The 21,264-nt window shown below is 34.6% G+C and overlaps 1 protein-coding gene across 4 annotated transcripts in view; it reads left to right on the top strand.

Moving 5' to 3' along the window:
• Positions 1-20,415, top strand: part of LOC128640299 (transient receptor potential cation channel subfamily V member 6-like) — a 106,250-nt gene extending 85,835 nt beyond the window's left edge. For all 4 annotated transcript variants that reach the window (XM_053692789.1, XM_053692787.1, XM_053692788.1 and 1 more), the window contains 7 exons: positions 2,232-2,318; positions 3,542-3,618; positions 4,761-4,926; positions 10,430-10,496; positions 14,858-15,126; positions 19,715-19,815; positions 20,104-20,415. In XM_053692789.1, coding sequence (XP_053548764.1) covers positions 2,232-2,318; positions 3,542-3,618; positions 4,761-4,926; positions 10,430-10,496; positions 14,858-15,126; positions 19,715-19,815; positions 20,104-20,317 — 981 coding nt within the window. In that variant the 3' untranslated portion in view covers positions 20,318-20,415. The remainder of the gene's footprint in view (positions 1-2,231; positions 2,319-3,541; positions 3,619-4,760; positions 4,927-10,429; positions 10,497-14,857; positions 15,127-19,714; positions 19,816-20,103) is intronic.
• The last annotated feature ends 849 nt before the right edge of the window (positions 20,416-21,264 follow it).

The raw sequence follows: 21,264 nt of genomic DNA on the forward strand, positions 1-21,264 counted from the left end.
AGAGCACTAGATGGCAGCAGTTTTATAATAATGCTATACATTAGCAAGAGCTCTAGATGGCAGCAGTTTTATAATAATATTATACATTAGCAAGAGCACTAGATGGCAGCTGTTGTATAATAATGTTATGCATTAGCAAGAGCACTAGATGGCATCAGTTTTATAATAATGTTATACATTAGCAAGAGCACTAGATGGCAGCAGTTTTATAATAATGTTATACATTAGCAAGAGCACTAGATGGTAGCAGTTTTATAATAATGTTATACATTAGCAGGAACACTAGATGGCAGCAGTTTTATAATGTTATGCATTAGCAAGATCACTAGATGGCAGCAGTTTTATAATGTTATACATTATTAGTAGCACTAGATGGCAGCAGTTTTCTAATCATGTTATACATTAGCAAGAGCACTAGATGGCAACATTTTTATAATAATCTTATACATTAGCAAGAGCACTAAATTGCAGCAGTTTTATAATAATGTTATACATTAGCAAGAGCACTAGATGGCAGCAGTTTTATAACAATGTTATACATTAGCAAGAGCACTAGATGGCAGCAGTTTTATAATAATGTTATACATTAGCAGGAACACTAGATGGCAGCAGTTTTATAGCAATAATATACATTAGCAAGACCTCTAGATGGCAGCAAATTTATAACAATGTTATACATTAGCAAGATCACTAGATGGCAGCAGTTTCATAATAATGCTATACATTAGCAAGAGCACTAGATGGCAGCAGTTTTATAATAATATTATACATTAGCAGGAGCACTAGATGGCAGCAGTTTTATAATAATGTTATACATTAGCAGGAGCACTAGATGGCAGCAGTTTTATAATAATGTTATACATTATCAGGAGCACTAGATGGCAGCAGTTTTATAACAATGTTATACATGAGCAAGAGCACTAGGCGGCAGCAGTTTTATATCAATGTTATACATTAGCAAGAGCACTAGATGGCAGAATTTTTAGAACAATGTTATACATTAGCAAGTGCACTAGATGGCAGCAGTTTTATAATAATGTTATACATTAGCAAGAGCACTAGATAACAATAGTTTTATAATAATGTTATACATTAGCAAGAGCACTAGATAGCAGCAGTTTTATTATAATGTTATACATTAGCAAGAGCACTAGATAGCAGCAGTTTTATAATAATGTTATATATTAGCAAGAGCACTAGATGGCAACAGGTTTATAATAATGTTATACATTAGCAAGAGCACTAGATGGCAGCAGTTTTATATCAATGTTATACATTAGCAAGAGCACTAGATGGCAGCATTTTTAGAACAATGTTATATATTAGCAAGAGCACTAGATGGCAGCAGTTTTATAATAATGCTATAAATTATCAAGAGCACTAGATGGCAGCAGTTTTATATCAATGTTATACATTAGCAAGAGCACTAGATGGCAGCATTTTAGAACAATGTTATACATTAGCAAGAGCACTAGATGGCAGCAGTTTTATAATAATGTTATACATTAGCAAGAGCACTAGATAACAGTAGTTTTATAATAATGTTATACATTAGCAAGAGCACTAGATGGCAGCAGTTTTATAATAATGTTATACATTAGCAAGAGCACTAGATGGCAGCAGATTTATAATAATGTTATATATTAGCAAGAGCACTAGATGGCAGCAGTTTTATAATAATGTTATACATTAGCAGGAGCACTAGATGGCAGCAGTTTTATAATAATGTTATACATTAGCAGGAGCACTAGATGGCAGCAGTTTTATAACAATGTTATACATTAGCAAGAGCACTAGATGGCAGCAGTTTATAACAATGTTACACATTAGCAAGAGCACTAGACAGCAGCAGTTTTATATTAATGTTATACATTAGCAAGAGCACTAGATGGCAGCAGTTTTATATCAATGTTATACATTAGCAAGAGCACTAGATGGCAGCATTTTTATAACAATGTTATACATTAGCAAGAGCACTAGATGGCAGCACTATTTGCTGTCATGCAGTGCTTCAGGCATGTGCACGTTACCTATCTAGATATCTCTTCAACAAAGAATATCATGAGAACAAAGCACATTTGATAATAAAAGTAAATTTAAACTTTTTTTAAATATTTTATTTTCTATTTGAATCATGAAAGAAAAAAATATGTGTTTCATATCCCTTTAAATTAATTTGTATTTATGGTAACTTGTGATTTCACAATTTGTAACATTCTCTTTTAAAAAAGGAATCATATGAATCTTACGAGGACTTTCTTCGGCTTGTTGGGGAAATCATATCTGTGCTTGGGGCGATTACACTTTTACTGGTGGAGGTAAGCGTTTGTCACACTGAGCCAGCATTACCCATGACAAGCTATATGGTCTATGTCTTTCAGTATTTAACTTTCTAAACTATTTCATCTCTATAAGGAGCACAAAACAGACATATGTATTGTATTGTAATGCATTGTATACAAGTGACACTTTAAATCATAATTAAACTTTTATAATTCAGAGAGAACATTAAGAGTCTTTCTAATTTACTTCCATTATTTAATGTTTGTATTTTTATACGCACACTTTCTGAGGCACCAGCTCTGACTGAGCATGTGCACTAGTTCACATTGCATACTAGTCTGTGATTGGCTGATGGATTTCACAAGATACAAGGGGCCAGCCAATGGGGGAAAAATACATTTATAAGAAAAATGTACTGTTTATTTGAAATGTAGTGTGTTATTGCATTGTCTGTTAATTGTGCACTTGCTAATCATGTAATTTGATTGTATTTAATGGTCCTTTACAGAGGAAATTAAGTTCAAAATCAAATTCCCCATAAAAATTTTAAGCAAGTTAGAAACATGAAATCCCAATAATATATTCTTCCATTGCTGCACGTTACAGAGATAAAATAACAGGTTTAAATAATTAGAATACTGTATTCATTTCTTAATTGTTGATATATAATTTACATTTGTAGAAGGAATGTAATATCTTTAAAGGAACAGTATACACCAATTGTCATATAACTGTATGTAATAGTCACTACTTTAAAGAATAATATGCACAGATGCTGATCTAAAAATCCAGTAAAAAAACACCTTTAAAAATGTACTTAGAAGCTCCCCCAGTTTAGCACTGTTGATGAGGAAGTCTGGGACACCAACTGAAAGGGGCTGGAAAAAAAAGAAGAGCAGAACCCCCCCCCTGCATATGAAAAGACAGATAACAGGAGCCAGCAGGGGGTCTGTAAACGCCTGTATACATCTGACAGTGTGGGGCTTGGTTAGGAGTCTGAAAATCAGCACAATGCTCTTAAAAAATAAGCAAAACTACACATTTTTATAAAAGTACTACCAGATGGGCTATATACATGTATCATCTACAAAACATTTATGCAAAGAGAAAACTAGTGTATAAAGTTTCTTTAAGATTTTGACAGGTTCCACAGATTAGTAAAGTCCAGACATGGCAATATTTCTAACATGGTTGATATTATATAATGAAAAATGTTTTGTTTAATTACAATAATGCTAATAGTATTTTTTTTTTTTAGGTCTTTCAGATGTTAAGTGCCGGTTTTAAGCATTTTATTAGCTTTAAGATCTGGGAGCACCCGTTCCACATGGTCAGGTGAGACAATGACTTATTATTATTGTAGGGGTCAAGTCGGACGGGATGCACTGTTTTTGCAGTAGAAACTAAGTTCCCTATGGACAGAGAACATAAACACTTCAGTAAACACTGCTGCTGGTGGTGGGAGGAGCTGGAGCACAGTCTAGTTAGGGGGATAGTGAGATCCTCTAGTAATGGCCAGTAACACTTTCTACAGTACACTAAATGCAGGCCTGTAAGCGGTCCTGCTGTGTGATCACCCTGCACTGTGTGTGTGTAACACATGGTGCTTACATTTCTGTCTTGCTTGTTCTGGGGTTATTTAACTCCCCTCAGCAGAAATAGGACTATTGCACCTTCAGTGGGCAAGACTCTGTGACAGAGGAGAATTCTCAGGCCCAAAGGCAACCATTTAAACCTTTATTGGATTTAATTTGCTTTCATTAACCAAAGTGTATAGATTTTATACATATAAATACTGTGTGTGTGTGTATGTTTATAAAACAATATTAATTGTGAGAAGGTGGAAGTCTTGGTGAATTCCCACACTTTTTTTTGTAGGACTTGACCCCTGTGTTATTGCCTTTATTTGTAAAGAGCCAACAGGTCCTGCAGGACTATACAGGGGTACAATAAATAAAGACAAGTGTGGGACACTAGTACGATCACAGGGCCCTGCTACATAAAATAATTAAGTAAAAAAAAACCTGCAAAAAGCAGTTACGAGGGGTTAAAGTGTGCGGGTGTGGGGTATTAGAAAAAAAGGCACTGCAGAGTGTCTTTACATAGTGGTCTATGGGAGCTGTGTGTTTCCTGTAAATATACAGTATATGCTTATATACATATAGATGTATTTGTTAATTGCAGGCCACTTCAGATACCGGCGCACAATTGAGTGTGCTGGTATTACGCATGACTTTCAGAAAGAAGGTGAACTTTTTAACTTGTAGCAAACGAATATTAACTTTTGTTTAACGAAAACCAATGTAAATGTTTCACAAATGCTCAGTATTCATTTCTTTAAAAATTAAATGAATACTAAATAATATGGGCAATGAAGATTTGTTACAAAAGATTTGGCAGAAGCAAATGTTCCGCCTCTGCTTACCTCTAACTGTAGCCATCATTTAATGACTTGTACTTGTTATGTTTGTCACCAGTGTCTCCTTCTCCTGCGCGGTCCTTGTTACCCTAGTAATGCGACTCACTGGGGCTCACGGAGAGGTGATACCCATGTCTATGGCATTAGTGCTTGGCTGGTGCTATATTATGTATTTTGCCAGAGGTTTCCAGATGCTTGGACCCTTTACAATCATGATACAAAAGGTAATAGCACATTCATAGTCATATTTTTGTTCTAATAAATGCATAATGTGTTTATAATTTCATTGTTTTGTAGTCTAGGGGGCCTATTTATCAAGCTCTGTATGGAGCTTGATGCCCCGTGTTTCTGGTGAGCCTGCAGGTTCGCCAGAAACACAAGTTATGAAGCAGCAGTCTAATGACCGCTGCCTTATAACCTGTCCGCCTGCTCTGAGGCGGCGGACAGACATCACCGAAAATCAACCCTATCCAATACGATCGGGTTGATTGACACCCCCCTGCTAGCAGCCGATTGGCCACGAATCTGCAGGGGGCGGTATTGCACCAGCATTTCACCAGAACTGCTGGTGCAATGATAAATTCTGAGAGCGTATGCTGTCTGCATTTATCGATGTGCAGCGGACATGATCCACAATATCGGATCATGTCTGCTTGCACGTTCTTAAATAGGCCCCTAGGGATACATCCCTTGAAAGTCTACTTGAATGTTCTTTTCTGGCCAATTAGAGACAGATATAAATTAGCTCTTGTACCTTTCAGACACTTGCTCTCCCACAGGATGGAGGGTAAGAATGCACTCCAACATCTTTGGGTCAAGTGGAATAACTACAATATTAAAATTTATATTATAGAAAAAGCAGGTAAAATAAATAACCAAAGTGTTTTGTCACTATATAGTTAAATATTTTGGGCTGGATTACAAGTGGCGCAATAACTTTAGCATTTGTGATATAAGAATTATCACGGGCGTGTTAATTTGTACGCATGTTACAAGTTGAAAGTAAAGCTTTCGCTCGAGTTCAATCAAATTTAACACATGTCGGGTTGGCATGAATGAAGACCATGCATAAAGGGTTAGAGCTAAAATAAAGTTGCCCAAAACACAAAAAATACATTAAAATAAACTGTTACACTCATCTAAACACTGTCTGATAAAAAATATTTATATCAGTATTAATATTTTTTTATAAGGGTTTAAAAGTATTGGCCATATATTTGACAGCAAAATAATAATTATTAAAAATTATTATAGATACCGTTATATGTATACACACACACAGTCATAGCCAAAATATTGGCACCCCTGCACCACTTTGCCCAGATAATTGTTGCAATTACAATCTTTTGTTTGTATTTGTATGGCACAAAAATGGAGAGAAAAAAAGCCAAATCTGACACATTCCGCACAAAACTCCAAAAATGAACTGGACAATATTATTGGAACCCTCAATTTAAAATTTGGTAGTGGGATTAGTTGCATACTACAGCAGCTCCTGACTTTAACAGAGATTTTGGGGGTTCTTTTGATCTGGCACCCTATGCAGAGTGGGAGACTTACTCTTAAACCTTGTCTATGAGACTGCTATAAAGATTGGGGAAGGATCTGGGACCGTTCTCATAGCCACTGCCAGGGCAGCCTGATGCGGCCTAGCTGTGGGGTGGCATGACCATGGAGGTCTCCAGCATGGCTATCCTAGCCCTCTTTGAGAAATACCACCAGGATTTGATGAGTAGGATGGACCGACTTATTGTGGCTGTTAGACATCGGGAGGTGGAGGAGGACAGTGCTGAGCCCTGCAAACATGCGACGGTGACACCCGACACACACGTGGGTGTTACTCAGAGGACTACAGGTCACCATCCCTTGTCAGGAACGGCTATAGCGCACAAAGAAGCAGAAGAGAGAAGAGCCGTACCGGAGGTCCCTGGAGTGACTGGTGAGAGGCCTGCGGTTTTGTCTGCACAGATGAATGCGACTTTTGAGGCAAGCTGCCCTGCTGAATGGGCTTCCTTTTGTCATTGCCTAGATTGGCAGCGCAGCCACTCAGTTGCACCTCAAAAACGTTCCGGCATTGGTTGATGAATACAGCTCATGTGCGCAACCGAGATGTGGTGGTCCATAAAAGAGTTGCGTTTTACTACATCTGGTGTTGTTCACAGATGAACGCTGGAACTGCTCCTGTTTATCCACCTCAAACTTTTTACCCCATAGCTGGTCCAAGCTTCACATGCAAGAACTCTAATGGCGGCTCTTGAGCCGGAGTATTGAGGGATTGTAATGGTTTGGACACTACAACGAATATATGACACTAGGTTTGATCAGTTTTATAGCAAGGGCTATTTTAGTATTTATACATTCCCCCCCCCCCCTCTGCATTTATTAGCAGTGTATTTGGTTTACTACCTTGCTTTTTCACAATGTTTATGCATCGTGTTTGATAATCTTAATGTTACTTGAAAAGCTAAATATTGCTCTATACTCATCAACCACAGAGAACTATTGTTACATATTGCCTGGATATTTGAATGGGAGAGACGTGCTACGCAGGGTTATACATACATATTCTGTTTATTTGCTTTGTTTGGTCACTACATCAAATATTTCATTCTAGGTTGGGTCGGTTTCTGTGAATTAGTCTTTCTCTGTACCTATGCGTGTCTCCCCCTCCCCCCTCTGTATATAATAACAGTTTACTTGGTCTACTGTCCTTCATGTTCATGTTTGTGCAGCTTGTATGCTAATTTTACTTGTTTTCTCTAAGGCTAGATATTGTTCTATACACATAAACCACAGGGAGCAGCTATTTAATATTGCCTAGATGTGTGAATGGGGACCGATGTACTGTGCAGGGCTATACATAGATGTTCTGGCCATCTATTTACCATGGTGTGCAGGGCTTGTGCTTAATCGCAATACTGAAGACCAGGGTAAATAATTTGCTAGGTAGGCTAAGGGTCTGCATATCAACTTTTCGATACTACTATAGAGATGAGACATGAGGAAGACAATACCCTTATATTCATGCCCTTTCTGTGACACCAGAGGCTTCTCAAAATATTTTTTTTTTTGTATATACATGTTAATGGACCTCTTATTGTGGAGGTAGCTCTCCTAACTCTGCGGCCATTTTAGGTCTGTCATCTTTTTTCGTATGACTAATTTCCCCAACGCCGAACTGTCAGCGGCCGGGACAGTAAAGGCATATACATCATTTATACTGCATAGATCATAGGGGATTAACATGACTCCTTAAGATAACTGACATCGTGTTTCAATAGACCTATGGCCGCAGAATTGAATTGAACTTTATAAAGTCCTTTAATATGGCGTATAGACGCTATAGAAATGCTCACTTATGTATGGCCCCCATTTAATAACGCCGCTGCTCGTCTCCCAGTAGACCTAACTTTTGATAGTTTGATAATTCTGTCCCTGTGGTTGAAAAATCTTTTTTGAGTTTATTTCCTATTTACGGGCTATACTTTCATTATGATAGTACTCTGGATGACCACTACTTTACTTATGCTCATGGGTGTTCTACAGAGACCCTTGATATTATAACAGCTTGACACTTATAGTAAGTTATCTGATTGCTTAGCAGTATAAAGTAAAACATCTGAGGTACTCACAGCGGGATCCAAAAGCGGTCCCTATATTATATTATACCTTCCCTTATTTTCAGATATGCCTTTCCATGTAAGGTCCATGAGTGGCCTTTTGAGTTTGACAGGGAAGGTTAACTTCTATATAGGCATTGTATATTAATATGACATGGAATGTTATCAATCATTTATTGTACTACAATGTTCACTGTTTGTTTGTGATGCTTGTTTGCCTATCCTTAGTACCTCAATAAAAAACTATTTAAATTAAAATTTGGTAGCACACCCCTTGGAAAAAATAACTGAAATCAATTGCTTCCTGTGACCATCAATGAGTTTCTTACACCTCTCTACTGGAATTTTGGACCACTCTTCTTTCACCAACTGCTCCAGGTCTCTCAGATTGGAAGGGTTCCTTTTTCCAACTGCTGTTTTGAGATCTCTCACAGGTGATCCATGGGATTGAGATCTGGACTCATTGCTGGCCAGTTCAGTACTCTCCAACACTTTGTCTTAAACCATTTCTGGGTGTTTTTTGATGTTTGCTTTGGGTCAATGTCCTGCTGTAAGACCCATGACCTCTGACGGAGACCCAACTTTCTGAAACTGGGCCCTACATTGCACCACATAATTCTTTGGTAGTCTTCAGATTTAATAATGCCATGCACACAATGAAGACATCCAGTACCTGAAGCAGCAAAGCAACCCCAAGACATCAGTGAATACCACCATGTTTGACTGTAGGGATTCTAATTCTTTTATTTAAAAGCCTCATTTCTTTTTATGAAAACAGTTGAATGATGGGCTTTACCAAAAAGCTGTAATTTAGTTTGGTCTGTCCTCTGCACATTCTCCCAAAAAGGATTTTGACTTCCTCAGCTACATTTTGGCAAACTCCAATCTGGCTTTTTATGTTTCTGTGTCAGCAGCGGGGTCCTCCATAGCGTCTCTTTACATTCAGATGTGACATATAGTGCGAGCTGAAATATTTGTACCCTGTGCCTGAAGGCCAGCTTGAATTTGTCTGGAAGTTGATCAAAGTTCTTTATCCACCATTTCAATCAATCCTTCGTTGCAATCTTTGATCATTTTATGAAATGTCTGTACATTCAGTTTTGTTCACAGTCAGTTCTCATCCATTTAACTATTTAACTTGCCTTTTGGGATTCTACCTGTGTATCTAACTTACATTGCAGTCTGTTTTTAACCTTCTTTTCTTTTTATGACTGTGAGGCAAGGAAATAGTTAAATCTATGACTCTCACTGCATAAATAGATGAGGTTTCTCACAGAGTCCCTCATCTATGAGTAAGCGCCTGTAGGGGGCGCGAAACATGTAAGATTTCCTGCTTTGTTCTTACTGCCATGTCTGATGTTAATCATTTTTAAGCTGTTCAATAAATTTTCAGTTTTTATCAACAGTTTTTGGATTGAGAGCCTGCCATTTTTTCTACATTTTTGATAAATTTTTCTCTTTCGCCCACGTCCAGAGAGATTAGCTACAGTGCCATGGGCTGTACACTTCTTGACAATGTTGCGCACAGTGGACACAGGAACATTAAGATCTCTGGAGATGGACTTGTAGCTTTGAGATTGTCCATGCTTCTCCACAATTTTTGTTCTCAAATCCTCAGACAATTCTTTGCTGCTCTGTCTCTCTTCTCCATGCTCAGTGTGGCACACAGAGACACACAACAGAAAGATTGAGTCAATGTTTCACCCTTTTTACTGGTTGCCGGTGTGATTTCTATATTGTCAGCACCTGTTAATTGATACACGTGACTTGTATTACAAATTACAGGAGCATTACAAACCTGGAATGCAATTATTTCTCACAATTTTAAGAAGGTGCCAATAATTTTGTCTAGTCCATTTTTGGAGTTTTTCGTGGAATGTGTCAAATTTGGAAAAGCAGGGCCATGACTATATATATATTCTATGGATTATTTAGATTTTTTTAGTACATCTCTAATAATTTGTAATTGCATTGGAAACAGGGCCAATGTAGGGGATATCCCTAATGCAAATAAAAAATAAAAAAAATGCTGTAATGCTTTGGGCTCTTTAATTTTTGCACTAATGTGTCCCTTTAATCACTATGTGACATGAATTTTATGTTACAGATGGCAGCAAGTGATCTCCTGAAGTTCTTTTGGCTGATGGCTGTGGTTCTCTGCGGATACAGCACAGGTGAGCAGGAAGGAGAGCAGTTAGCATTTATTAGTGCATGAATCTGCCTGCTCAACAATGATACCATTTGCCATTTAGATTAATCATCATAATACATCTAGTTCAGTACCATATCTACATTACCATTAATGCTCAACTGTGACAAATCTAATTCCTCAATATGGAAAGAAACTGACTATTTGCAATCCCATAGGGTCAATCACAATCCTCTAGAAAAACTTCTTACAGCTAGATTACGAGTTTTACGATATGAGCGGTGCGGTGCTAACTTGCACGTAATTGTCACAGCTCACTTCCCTACAGCGCTGGTATTACAGGTTTTCATAAACCTGGCGTTATTAGGCAAGAAGTGAGCGTAGAGCAAAATTGAGCTCCATACCGCACTCCAATACCAGCGCTGCTGAAAGGGACACTGAACCCAAATTTTTTTATTTCATGATTCAGATAGAGCATGCAATTTTAAGCAACTTTCTAATTTACTCCTATTGTCAATTTTTCTTCGTTTTCTTGCTATCTTTATTTGAAAAAGAAGGCATCTAAACTTTTTTTTTTTTTTTTTGGTTCAAACTCTGGACACCACTTTTTTATTGGTGGATGAATTTTTCCGCCAATCAGCAAGGACAACCCAGGTTGTTCAATAAAAATGGGCCGGCATCTAAACTTACATTCTTGCATTTCAAATAAAGAGATAAAGAGAATAAATAAAATTTGATAACAGGAGTAAATTAGAAAGTTGCTTAAAATGTCATGCTCTATCTGAATCACGAAAGAAAAAAAATTGGGTTCAGTGTCCCTTTAACCCCTTAATGACCACAGCACTTTTCCATTTTCTGACCGTTTGGGACCAAGACTATTTTTACATTTCTGCAGTGTTTGTGTTTAGCTGTAATTTTCCTCTTACTCATTTACTGTACCCGCACATATTATATACCATTTTTCTCGCCATTAAATGGACTTTCTAAAAATACTATTATTTTCATAATATCTTATAATTTACTATAAATAAAATTATAAAATATGAGGAAAAAATGGAAAAATAACTTTGACCCCCAAAATCTGTTACACATCTGCAACCACCAAAAAACAACCATGCTAAATAGTTTCCAAATTTTGTCCTGAGTTTAGAAATACCCAATGTTTACATGTTCTTTGCTTTTTTTGCAAGTTATAGGGCAATAAATACAAGTAGCACTTTGCTATTTCCAAACCACTTTTTTTCAAAATTAGCGCTAGTTACATTGGAACACTGATATCTTCCAGGAATCCCTGAATATCCCTTGACATGTATATATTTTTTTTTAGAAGACAACCCAAAGTATTGATCTATGCCAATTTTGGTATATTTCATGCCACCATTTCACCACTAAATGCGATCAAATAAAAAAAATTGTTCACTTTTTCACACATTTTGTTACAAACTTTAGGTTTCTCACTGAATTTATTTACAAACAGCGTATGCAATTATGACACAAATGGTTGTAAATGCTTCTCTGGAATCCCCTTTTTTCATAAATAGCAGACATATATGGATTTGGTGTTGCTTTTTGGTAATTAGAAGGCCGCTAAATGCCACTGCGCACCACACGTGTATTATGCCCAGCAATGAAGGGGTTAATTAGGGAGCATGTAGGGAGCTTGTAGTACCCAATTTATAGTAAAACATTTGTTATTATTCTTTTTTTAAATAATTTTCTGTAGCGTAGCTTGCCCCCCCCAAAAGACCAACCCCCACCCCCTCCTAGATCTCTTAGATTGACATAATTTAGATATATGTGGCCCTCAGTGCCACTTTTCTCCCATCATTTTTCTGTAGTGTAGCGGTTCCCACCCGCTCCCTACCCGTTCCCTACCCGCGCGCGCACCCGGCGTTCCCGCCCACGATCCCGCCCCCCTCCACATCATACGGCCCATCGATGGCCGCCCACCCGCCTCCCAGACTAGCTCCCACCCACCAACGAAACCGGCCATCGATGTCCGGTGCAGAGAGGGCCACAGAGTGGCTCTCTCTGCATCGGATGGCCAAGGGGGGTTATTGCAGGATGCCTCGATGTTGAGGCATCACTGCAATAACCGGAAAGCAGCTGGAAGCGAGCAGGATCGCTTCCAGCTGCTTTCCAGACCGAGGACGTACGCCATACGTCCTCAGGCGTTAAGTGTATTTTTTTTGAGGACGTATGGCGTACGTCCTTGGTCGTTAAGGGGTTAAGTCAGCGGTGAGCTGGTTTTACGTGCTTGTGCACGATTTCCCCATAGACATCAATAGGGAGAGCCGGCTGAAAAAAAAAGTCTAACACCTGCAATAAAGCAGCGTAAAGCTCTGTAACGCAGCCCCATTGATTCCTATGGGGAAACTAAATTTATGTTTACACCTAACACCCTAACATGAACCCCGAGTCTAAACCCCCTAATCTTACACTTATTAACCCTTAATCTGCCACCCCGACATCGCCGACACCTACATTATACTTATTAACCCCTAATCTCCCGCCCCCAATGTCGCTGCAACCTACCTACACTTATTAACCCCTAATCTGCTGCTCCGAACATCACCCCCACTATAATAAACATATTAACCCCTAAACCGCAGAACTCCTGCATCGCACACACTAGTTAAATATTATTAACCCCTAATCTGCCGTAAAATCGCCGCCACCTACCTACATTTATTAACCCCTAATCTGCCGCCCCCAATGTCGCCCTAATATACTAAATTTATTAACTCTAAACCTAAGTCTAACCCTAACCCTAACACCCCCTAATTAAAATAAATCTAAATAAAAATTACTATAATTACCTAAATAATTCCTATTTAAAACTAAATACTTACCTGTAAAATAAACCCTAAGCTAGCTAGCTTAGGGTTTATTTTTATTTTACAGACAAGTTTGTATTTATTTTAACTAGGTAGAGTAGTTACTAAATAGTTATTAACTATTTACTAACTACCTAGTTAAAATAAATACAAATTTACCTGTAAAATAAAACCTAGCCTGAATTACTCTAACACCTAACATTACACTACAATTAAATAAATTAAATTAATTAAATACGATTACCTAAATTACAAAAAAACAAACTCTAAATTACACAAAATAAAAACACCTAATCTAATAACCTTATCAAAATAAAAAAGTCCCCCAAAATTAAAAAAACTCCTAGCCTAAACTAAACTACCAATAGCCCTTAAAAGGGCCTTTTGCGGGGCATTGCCCCAAAGAAATCAGCTCTTTTACCTGTAAAAACCACCACCCACACACCCATACAACCAACCCCCTAAATAAAATCCTAACTAAAAAAACTTAAGCTCCCCATTGCCCTTAAAAGGGCATTTAGCTCTATTTGTGCCCAAACCCTAATGTAAAATTACAACCAACCCAATAAACCCTTTAAAAAACCTAACACTAACCCCCGAAGATCCACTTACAGTTTTGAAGACTGGACATCCATCCTAAACGAAGCTGGGAGAAGTCCGCAGTGAAGCGGCAAGAAGTCCTCAACGAAGCCAGGAGAAGTCTTCATTCAAGCCAGCAGAAGTGGTCCTCCAGACGGCAGGAGTCTTCATCCAGATGGCATCTTCTATCTTCATCCATCCGGCTAGGAGCGGGTCCATCTTCAAGATATCCAGCGCGAAGCATCCTCTTCTTCCGATGACTAAAGACGAATGAAGGTTCCTTTAAATGACGTCATCCAAGATGGCATCCTTTTAATTCCGATTGGCTGATAGAATTCTATCAGCCAATCTGAATTAAAGGTGGAAAATCCTATTGATCTGATCAGCCAATAGGATTGAGCTTGCATTCTATTGGCTGTTCTATTTTTTAGCACTTTAGTTATGAGTTTTATGCTACAGCTTTGTAGCGTAAAACTCATAACTACTGACTTTAGAATGTGTTACGAATCTTGCGGGATAGGCTGTACCGCTCACTTTTTGGCCTCCCAGAAAAAGCTTGTAATATTGGCGCTATGGAAGTCCCATTGAAAAAAGACTATACGCAAATTGCGTAAGTTAATTTGTGTTAAGGCCAAAAAAGTGTGCGGGACAGCTGTACCTACAAGACTCGAAATAGCAGCGGTAGTGAAAAAGCAGCGTTATAACGCTGCTTTTTTACTAATAACGCAAAACTCGTAATCTAGCCATTAAGTTTTTATGGAAAATCCCCATTAAATTCTTAGGGAATATTGTAGATAAATAATTTGATAAACTTCTCTACATGATTGTGATCAACTCCCATATTTGAATTTGCATAATTAGGTCAGATCAAGAATATTTGCCACAAGTGTCAACTGCATTTCCAGCTTGTTCTCCTTAAAATGATTCCATTTATTTTTCTTCTTCCCTATTCTGTTTCTTTCCCTTCCAGCTTTCTATGTTATTTTTCAGACAAAAGATCCTGATGCCCTTGGGGCTTTTTACTCCTACCCTATGTCTCTGCTCAGCACATATCAGCTTTTCCTCAATGTTCTCAATGGACCAGCTAACTACACAGTGGACGTCCCTGAGATGTACTCCCCTCTCTATGCCTCGTTCTGTGTCATTGCATTTCTTCTCATGTTTAACCTACTCATTGCCATGATGGGAGACACACAAGCAGCTATGGCCAAGAAAAAAGATGAGCTATGGAGGGCACAGGTGAGACCCTAAGTAGATATTTTTCGTTGATCTACACTTGAAATCAAGTTTTTCACATTACAGTTTCTTTAAGTTTAACTTTTTGTGCATCAAGTTATGAGTTAAACCTAGTGAAATAAATTGATGAATTAAAACTTGTAGTGACTAGTATATATATATATATCAGTAAGAATTCATGGGAATTGAAAATGCAACATACAATATCATTGTGTCATCCTCTTGGTGCCATACTTAGCCTGTTTGTGTCACACCAGTATATCATTCAATTTGGGTCGACAGGTGAAATGATTTGCTTTCACTATGATTTATTTTTCACATGTTAATCCTCAGTGCCATAGGTGAGCCTGGTGATGAGGGTTTTATAAAGAGAATTATCTACACAGTATAATAATTGTAATAGAAATACAGACTGCTCTTGCACGACAGTGGGTCCATGGTAACTACACTCTCACCACTCTAGTAGTTGCATCTGTGCTCAGTAGCGTAATTAGAGGATATATTAAATGAATTTTACAAATAGAGGATTGAAACAGGCTGAAATAAAGTTCTTAAGGGTTATTCTCATGAAGCACCGTCTAGAGATTACTGCTTTTTTTTATACAAGATGCATTACAAAATAGGAAAGCTTACTGGCAGCTACGTTTAAAAAAATATTCAACTCAAAATGTTTAATTATGTATTGTAAAAAACAAATTGGATTTGTAATCATAATTTATTTTTCCTTGTTTCCGGCAAGAGATTGAGAAGAGCTGATCAAGTATTACTGTGCACAGTAATTGCTTGATCAACATAGAAGCAATTTTTTTTATCTGTAATTAATCGTAATAAATTTAATTCAATAAAAATATGTAGAAGACCAATTGTAAATGCTTTCAAAACATTTAGGGTCAGATTACGAGATGAGTGCAAAATATAGTTTAGGCTAAAGCGATATTTATGCGCAACTAAGTAATACCAGCGCACGCTTCGTTGGTGCAATGCGTATGTGACCTCACGTTAGCATTGCATGGAAGCATTGCACTCTTGAGAGCGGACTTTCATAGGCTCCAATGGGAGCTTCGTTCAGATTCCGTCATACAGCACAGCAAAAGGGGTAAATAGCGCAGTGATGGGCAGCAATTTTAAATATATATATATATATATATATATATCTATATGCTTATATACATATATATTTATGTGTTACTATGTGTATATACATATATATTTATGTGTTACTATGTGTATATACATATATATTTATGTATTAATGTGTATATACATATATATTTATGTGTTAGTATGTGTATATACATATATATTTATGTGTTACTATGTGTATATACATATATATTTATGTATTAATATGTGTATATACATATATATTTATGTGTTAGTATGTGTATATACATATATATTTATGTGTTACTATGTGTATATACATATATATTTATGTGTTAGTATGTGTATATACATATATATTTATGTGTTACTATGTGTATATACATATATATTTATGTGTTAGTATGTGTATATACATATATATTTATGTGTTACTATGTGTATATACATATATATTTATGTGTTATTATGTGTATATACATATATATTTATATGTGTATATACATATATATTTATGTGTTACTATGTGTATATACATATATATTTATGTGTTACTATGTGTATATACATATATATGTATGTGTTAGTATGTGCATATACATATATATTTATGTGTTAGTATGTGTATATACATATATATTTATGTGTTAGTATGTGTATATACATATATATTTATGTGTTAGTATGTGTATATACATATATATTTATGTGTTAGTATGTGTATTTACATATATATTTATGTGTTACTATGTGTATATACATATATATTTATGTGTTACTATGTGTATATACATATATATTTATGTGTTACTATGTGTATTTACATATATATTTATGTGTTACTATGTGTATATACATATATATTTATGTGTTACTATGTGTATATACATATATATTTATGTGTTAGTATGTGTATATACAAATATATTTATGTGTTACTATGTGTATATACATATATATTTATATGTTACTATGTGTATATACATATATATTTATGTGTTACTATGTGTACAGTATATACATATATATTTATGTGTTAGTATGTGTATATACATATACATGTATGCGTTTTTATGTGTATATACATATATATATTTAGGTGTTACTATGTGTATATACATATATATTTATGTGTTACTATGTGTATATACATATATATTTACGTGTTATTATGTGTATATACATATATATTTATGTGTTACTATGTGTATATACATATATATTTATGTGTTACTATGTGTATATACATATATATTTATGTGTTACTATGTGTATATACATATATATTTATGTGTTACTATGTGTATATACACATATATTTATGTGTTACTATGTGTATATACATATATATTTATGTGTTAGTATGTGTATATACATATATATTTATGTGTATGTGTATATACATATATATTTATGTGTATGTGTATATACATATATATTTATGTGTTAGTATGTGTATATACATATATATATATTTATGTGTTACTATGTGTATATACATATGTATTTATGTGTTACTATGTGTATATACATATATATTTATGTGTTATTATGAGTATATACATATATATTTATGTGTTACTATGTGTATATATATATATATATATATATATTTATGTGTTACTATGTGTATATACATATATATTTATGTGTTAGTATGTGTATATACATATATATTTATGTGTTACTATGTGTATATACATATATATTTATGTGTTACTATGTGTATATACATATATATTTATGTGTTATTATGAGTATATACATATATATTTATGTGTTACTATGTGTATATACATATATATTTATGTGTTATTATGTGTATATACATATATATTTATGTGTTAGTATGTGTATATACATATATATTTATGTGTTATTATGTGTATATACATATATATTTATGTGTTACTATGTGTATATACATATATATTTATGTGTTACTATGTGTATATACATATATATTTATGTTTTAATATGTGTATATACATATATATTTATGTGTTATTATGTGTATATACATATATATTTATGTTTTAATATGTGTATATACATATATATTTATGTGTTATTATGTGTATATACATATATATTTATGTGTTACTATGTGTATATACATATATATATTTATGTTACTATGTGTATATACATATATATTTATGTGTTACTATGTGTATATACATATATATATTTATGTTACTATGTGTATATACATATATATTTATGTGTTACTATGTGTATATACATATATATTTATGTGTTAGTATGTGTATATACATATATATTTATGTGTTACTATGTGTATATACATATATATTTATGTGTTACTATGTGTATATACATATATATTTATGTGTTATTATGAGTATATACATATATATTTATGTGTTACTATGTGTATATACATATATATTTATGTGTTATTATGTGTATATACATATATATTTATGTGTTAGTATGTGTATATACATATATATTTATGTGTTATTATGTGTATATACATATATATTTATGTGTTACTATGTGTATATACATATATATTTATGTGTTACTATGTGTATATACATATATATTTATGTTTTAATATGTGTATATACATATATATTTATGTGTTATTATGTGTATATACATATATATTTATGTTTTAATATGTGTATATACATATATATTTATGTGTTATTATGTGTATATACATATATATTTATGTGTTACTATGTGTATATACATATATATATTTATGTTACTATGTGTATATACATATATATTTATGTGTTACTATGTGTATATACATATATATATTTATGTTACTATGTGTATATACATATATATTTATGTGTTACTATGTGTATATACATACTGTATATATTTATGTGTTAGTATTTGTATATACATATATATTTATGTGTTACTATGTGTATATACATATATATTTATGTTTTAATATGTGTATATACATATATATTTATGTTTTAATATGTTTACACATAAATATATATTTATATAAGCATATACATATATACAGTATGGGAATACACAGTTCCTATAAACTGCAATGTAAAGGCACTTTTCAGGGCGATTTTTTTTCTAACACCCCACAACCGCCAACTTTTAACCTCTTAAAACTGCCTAGTGCAGTATTTTTTTATGGGAAAAAAATGCTACTTTTTTTAAAGAAAAAATAAAAGACCCTCTATTTATGGGGCATTCGGGGCACATTTGGAGAATGAACCAGATATCTGATTTCTGGTCAATTTTCTGAGCACTAATTGCTACCACGAGCTCGCAGTAACGATAACCAGCCACTTGTAATGGGTGTGCGATTAATTAGCACTCCACTTGTAATATAGCCCTAATTGTGTATACAGATATTTTTCAAAGCATTGACTAATGACTAATTGCTGATATATACTGTGAATATAACAAATGAATTAGTTTGATGTCCTATCTTTCACATTAAATAACAAATGTTCCCTTTTTTCTGATACAGATTACAGGTACCACAGTAATGTTGGAGAACAAAATTGCAAAGAGTTTCTCATTATGTTCAAGTCGCCATAAAAAAGAAATAAATCTAGGGCAAAAACCTAGGTAAGTCTGGATGAATTGAAGTCAGAACATGCAGTTAATCCCACCTTTACCCAAACAGTGTTCTTTAAAAATACAATTGTAATGGCAAAGAAAGGAAAGGTGGCCCAATGTTAAAAATCCATAACCCAGATGGTACATCCTGTGATTGCTACACTTGTACATTAATGGTTTAATAGTTTTTGGTAGAAGTACTTAAATATTTATATTTTTAGTATTACATTTAAAAAATGCAATTTACAATGTTTTAAATGGATGGTTTTCACTTTATTTCCTTTCCGATTCATGTAGCATGGAGGAGAGGGTGCACTGTGCCCAGTGGCTAGGTGGGAGTGAGTCTGATGAAGATTCTGACTTGGATCTTCTGGAAGACAAGGAAACAGCTTGTTCTGACTGCAGATCTATCAAAAATAGTCTTCACATCCCAGGATCAAGTACTGAAAATATAAAAAACAAAGGACAGAGACACAGCCATATAGAAGAGGAGGAACTATACCACCTTTAATTTCCACCAATTAATTATTAAATGCATGCTCACACATCAGCTGATCAAAAAGTATCATTTAATTTACCAACTCTCTTAATAAAGTATTCAACCTTCTACTCTCCTCATCTCAGATCGGGATAAGGTTCTGTGTTTCCCTGTTCTCTATTGCATTCCACTGTAACTACTTGTATGCTGCTTTCATATCTTGGATTGTTTTGATGCATAATTCAAATATTTGAACTGAAAAATTCAGTTTTAAAATACCCAGTGGTATGTATCCTTGCATTTTGTTTTTTTAAAGGGACATTAAACCCAAACATTTTCTTTCATGATTCAGACAGATCAGCAATTTTAAGTGACTTTCTAATTGAAGCCTATTAACATTTTTTCTTCGTTCTCTTGCTATCTTTATTTAAAAAGCAGGAATGTGATGCATAGCAGCCGGCCCATTTTTGGTTGAGAACCTGGGTTATGCTTGCTTATTGCTGAACCTTAAATGGGCTGGCTGCTAAGATTTACATTCCTACTTTTAAATAGAAACAAAAGGAAGAATTTAGCTTATTTACAGATAAAATAAAACAAACAAAAAATATGTAAATGTGGATGACACCTACCAATTCCAAACAGGACATTCTGAGCTTCAATTTGATCTTTTAACAGAAATGCATTCTTTTAATAGAAATTCATCCTTAAAGGGACAATTCATCCTTAAAGGGGCAGTAAAGTTAAAACTAAACTTTCATGATTTAAAAACAAAAAAAACTATTTATAGTCTTTTTTTATATTCACACTGTTTAAGGCACCAGCTCCCACTAAGCATGCACAAGAGATTACATTGCAAATCTAGATCTTTAGTGTGTTGAACTTTCACAAGAAGAAATCCAAATGCCATGAGCAGTTGTCATCTTCCGCATTTGGATCATTACGAATTATTCAAATGCACATGCCGAACTAATGATTCAGAC

The sequence above is a fragment of the Bombina bombina genome, chromosome 9, assembly GCF_027579735.1.
Source record: "Bombina bombina isolate aBomBom1 chromosome 9, aBomBom1.pri, whole genome shotgun sequence".
NCBI classification, from domain to species: Eukaryota; Metazoa; Chordata; class Amphibia; order Anura; family Bombinatoridae; genus Bombina; species Bombina bombina.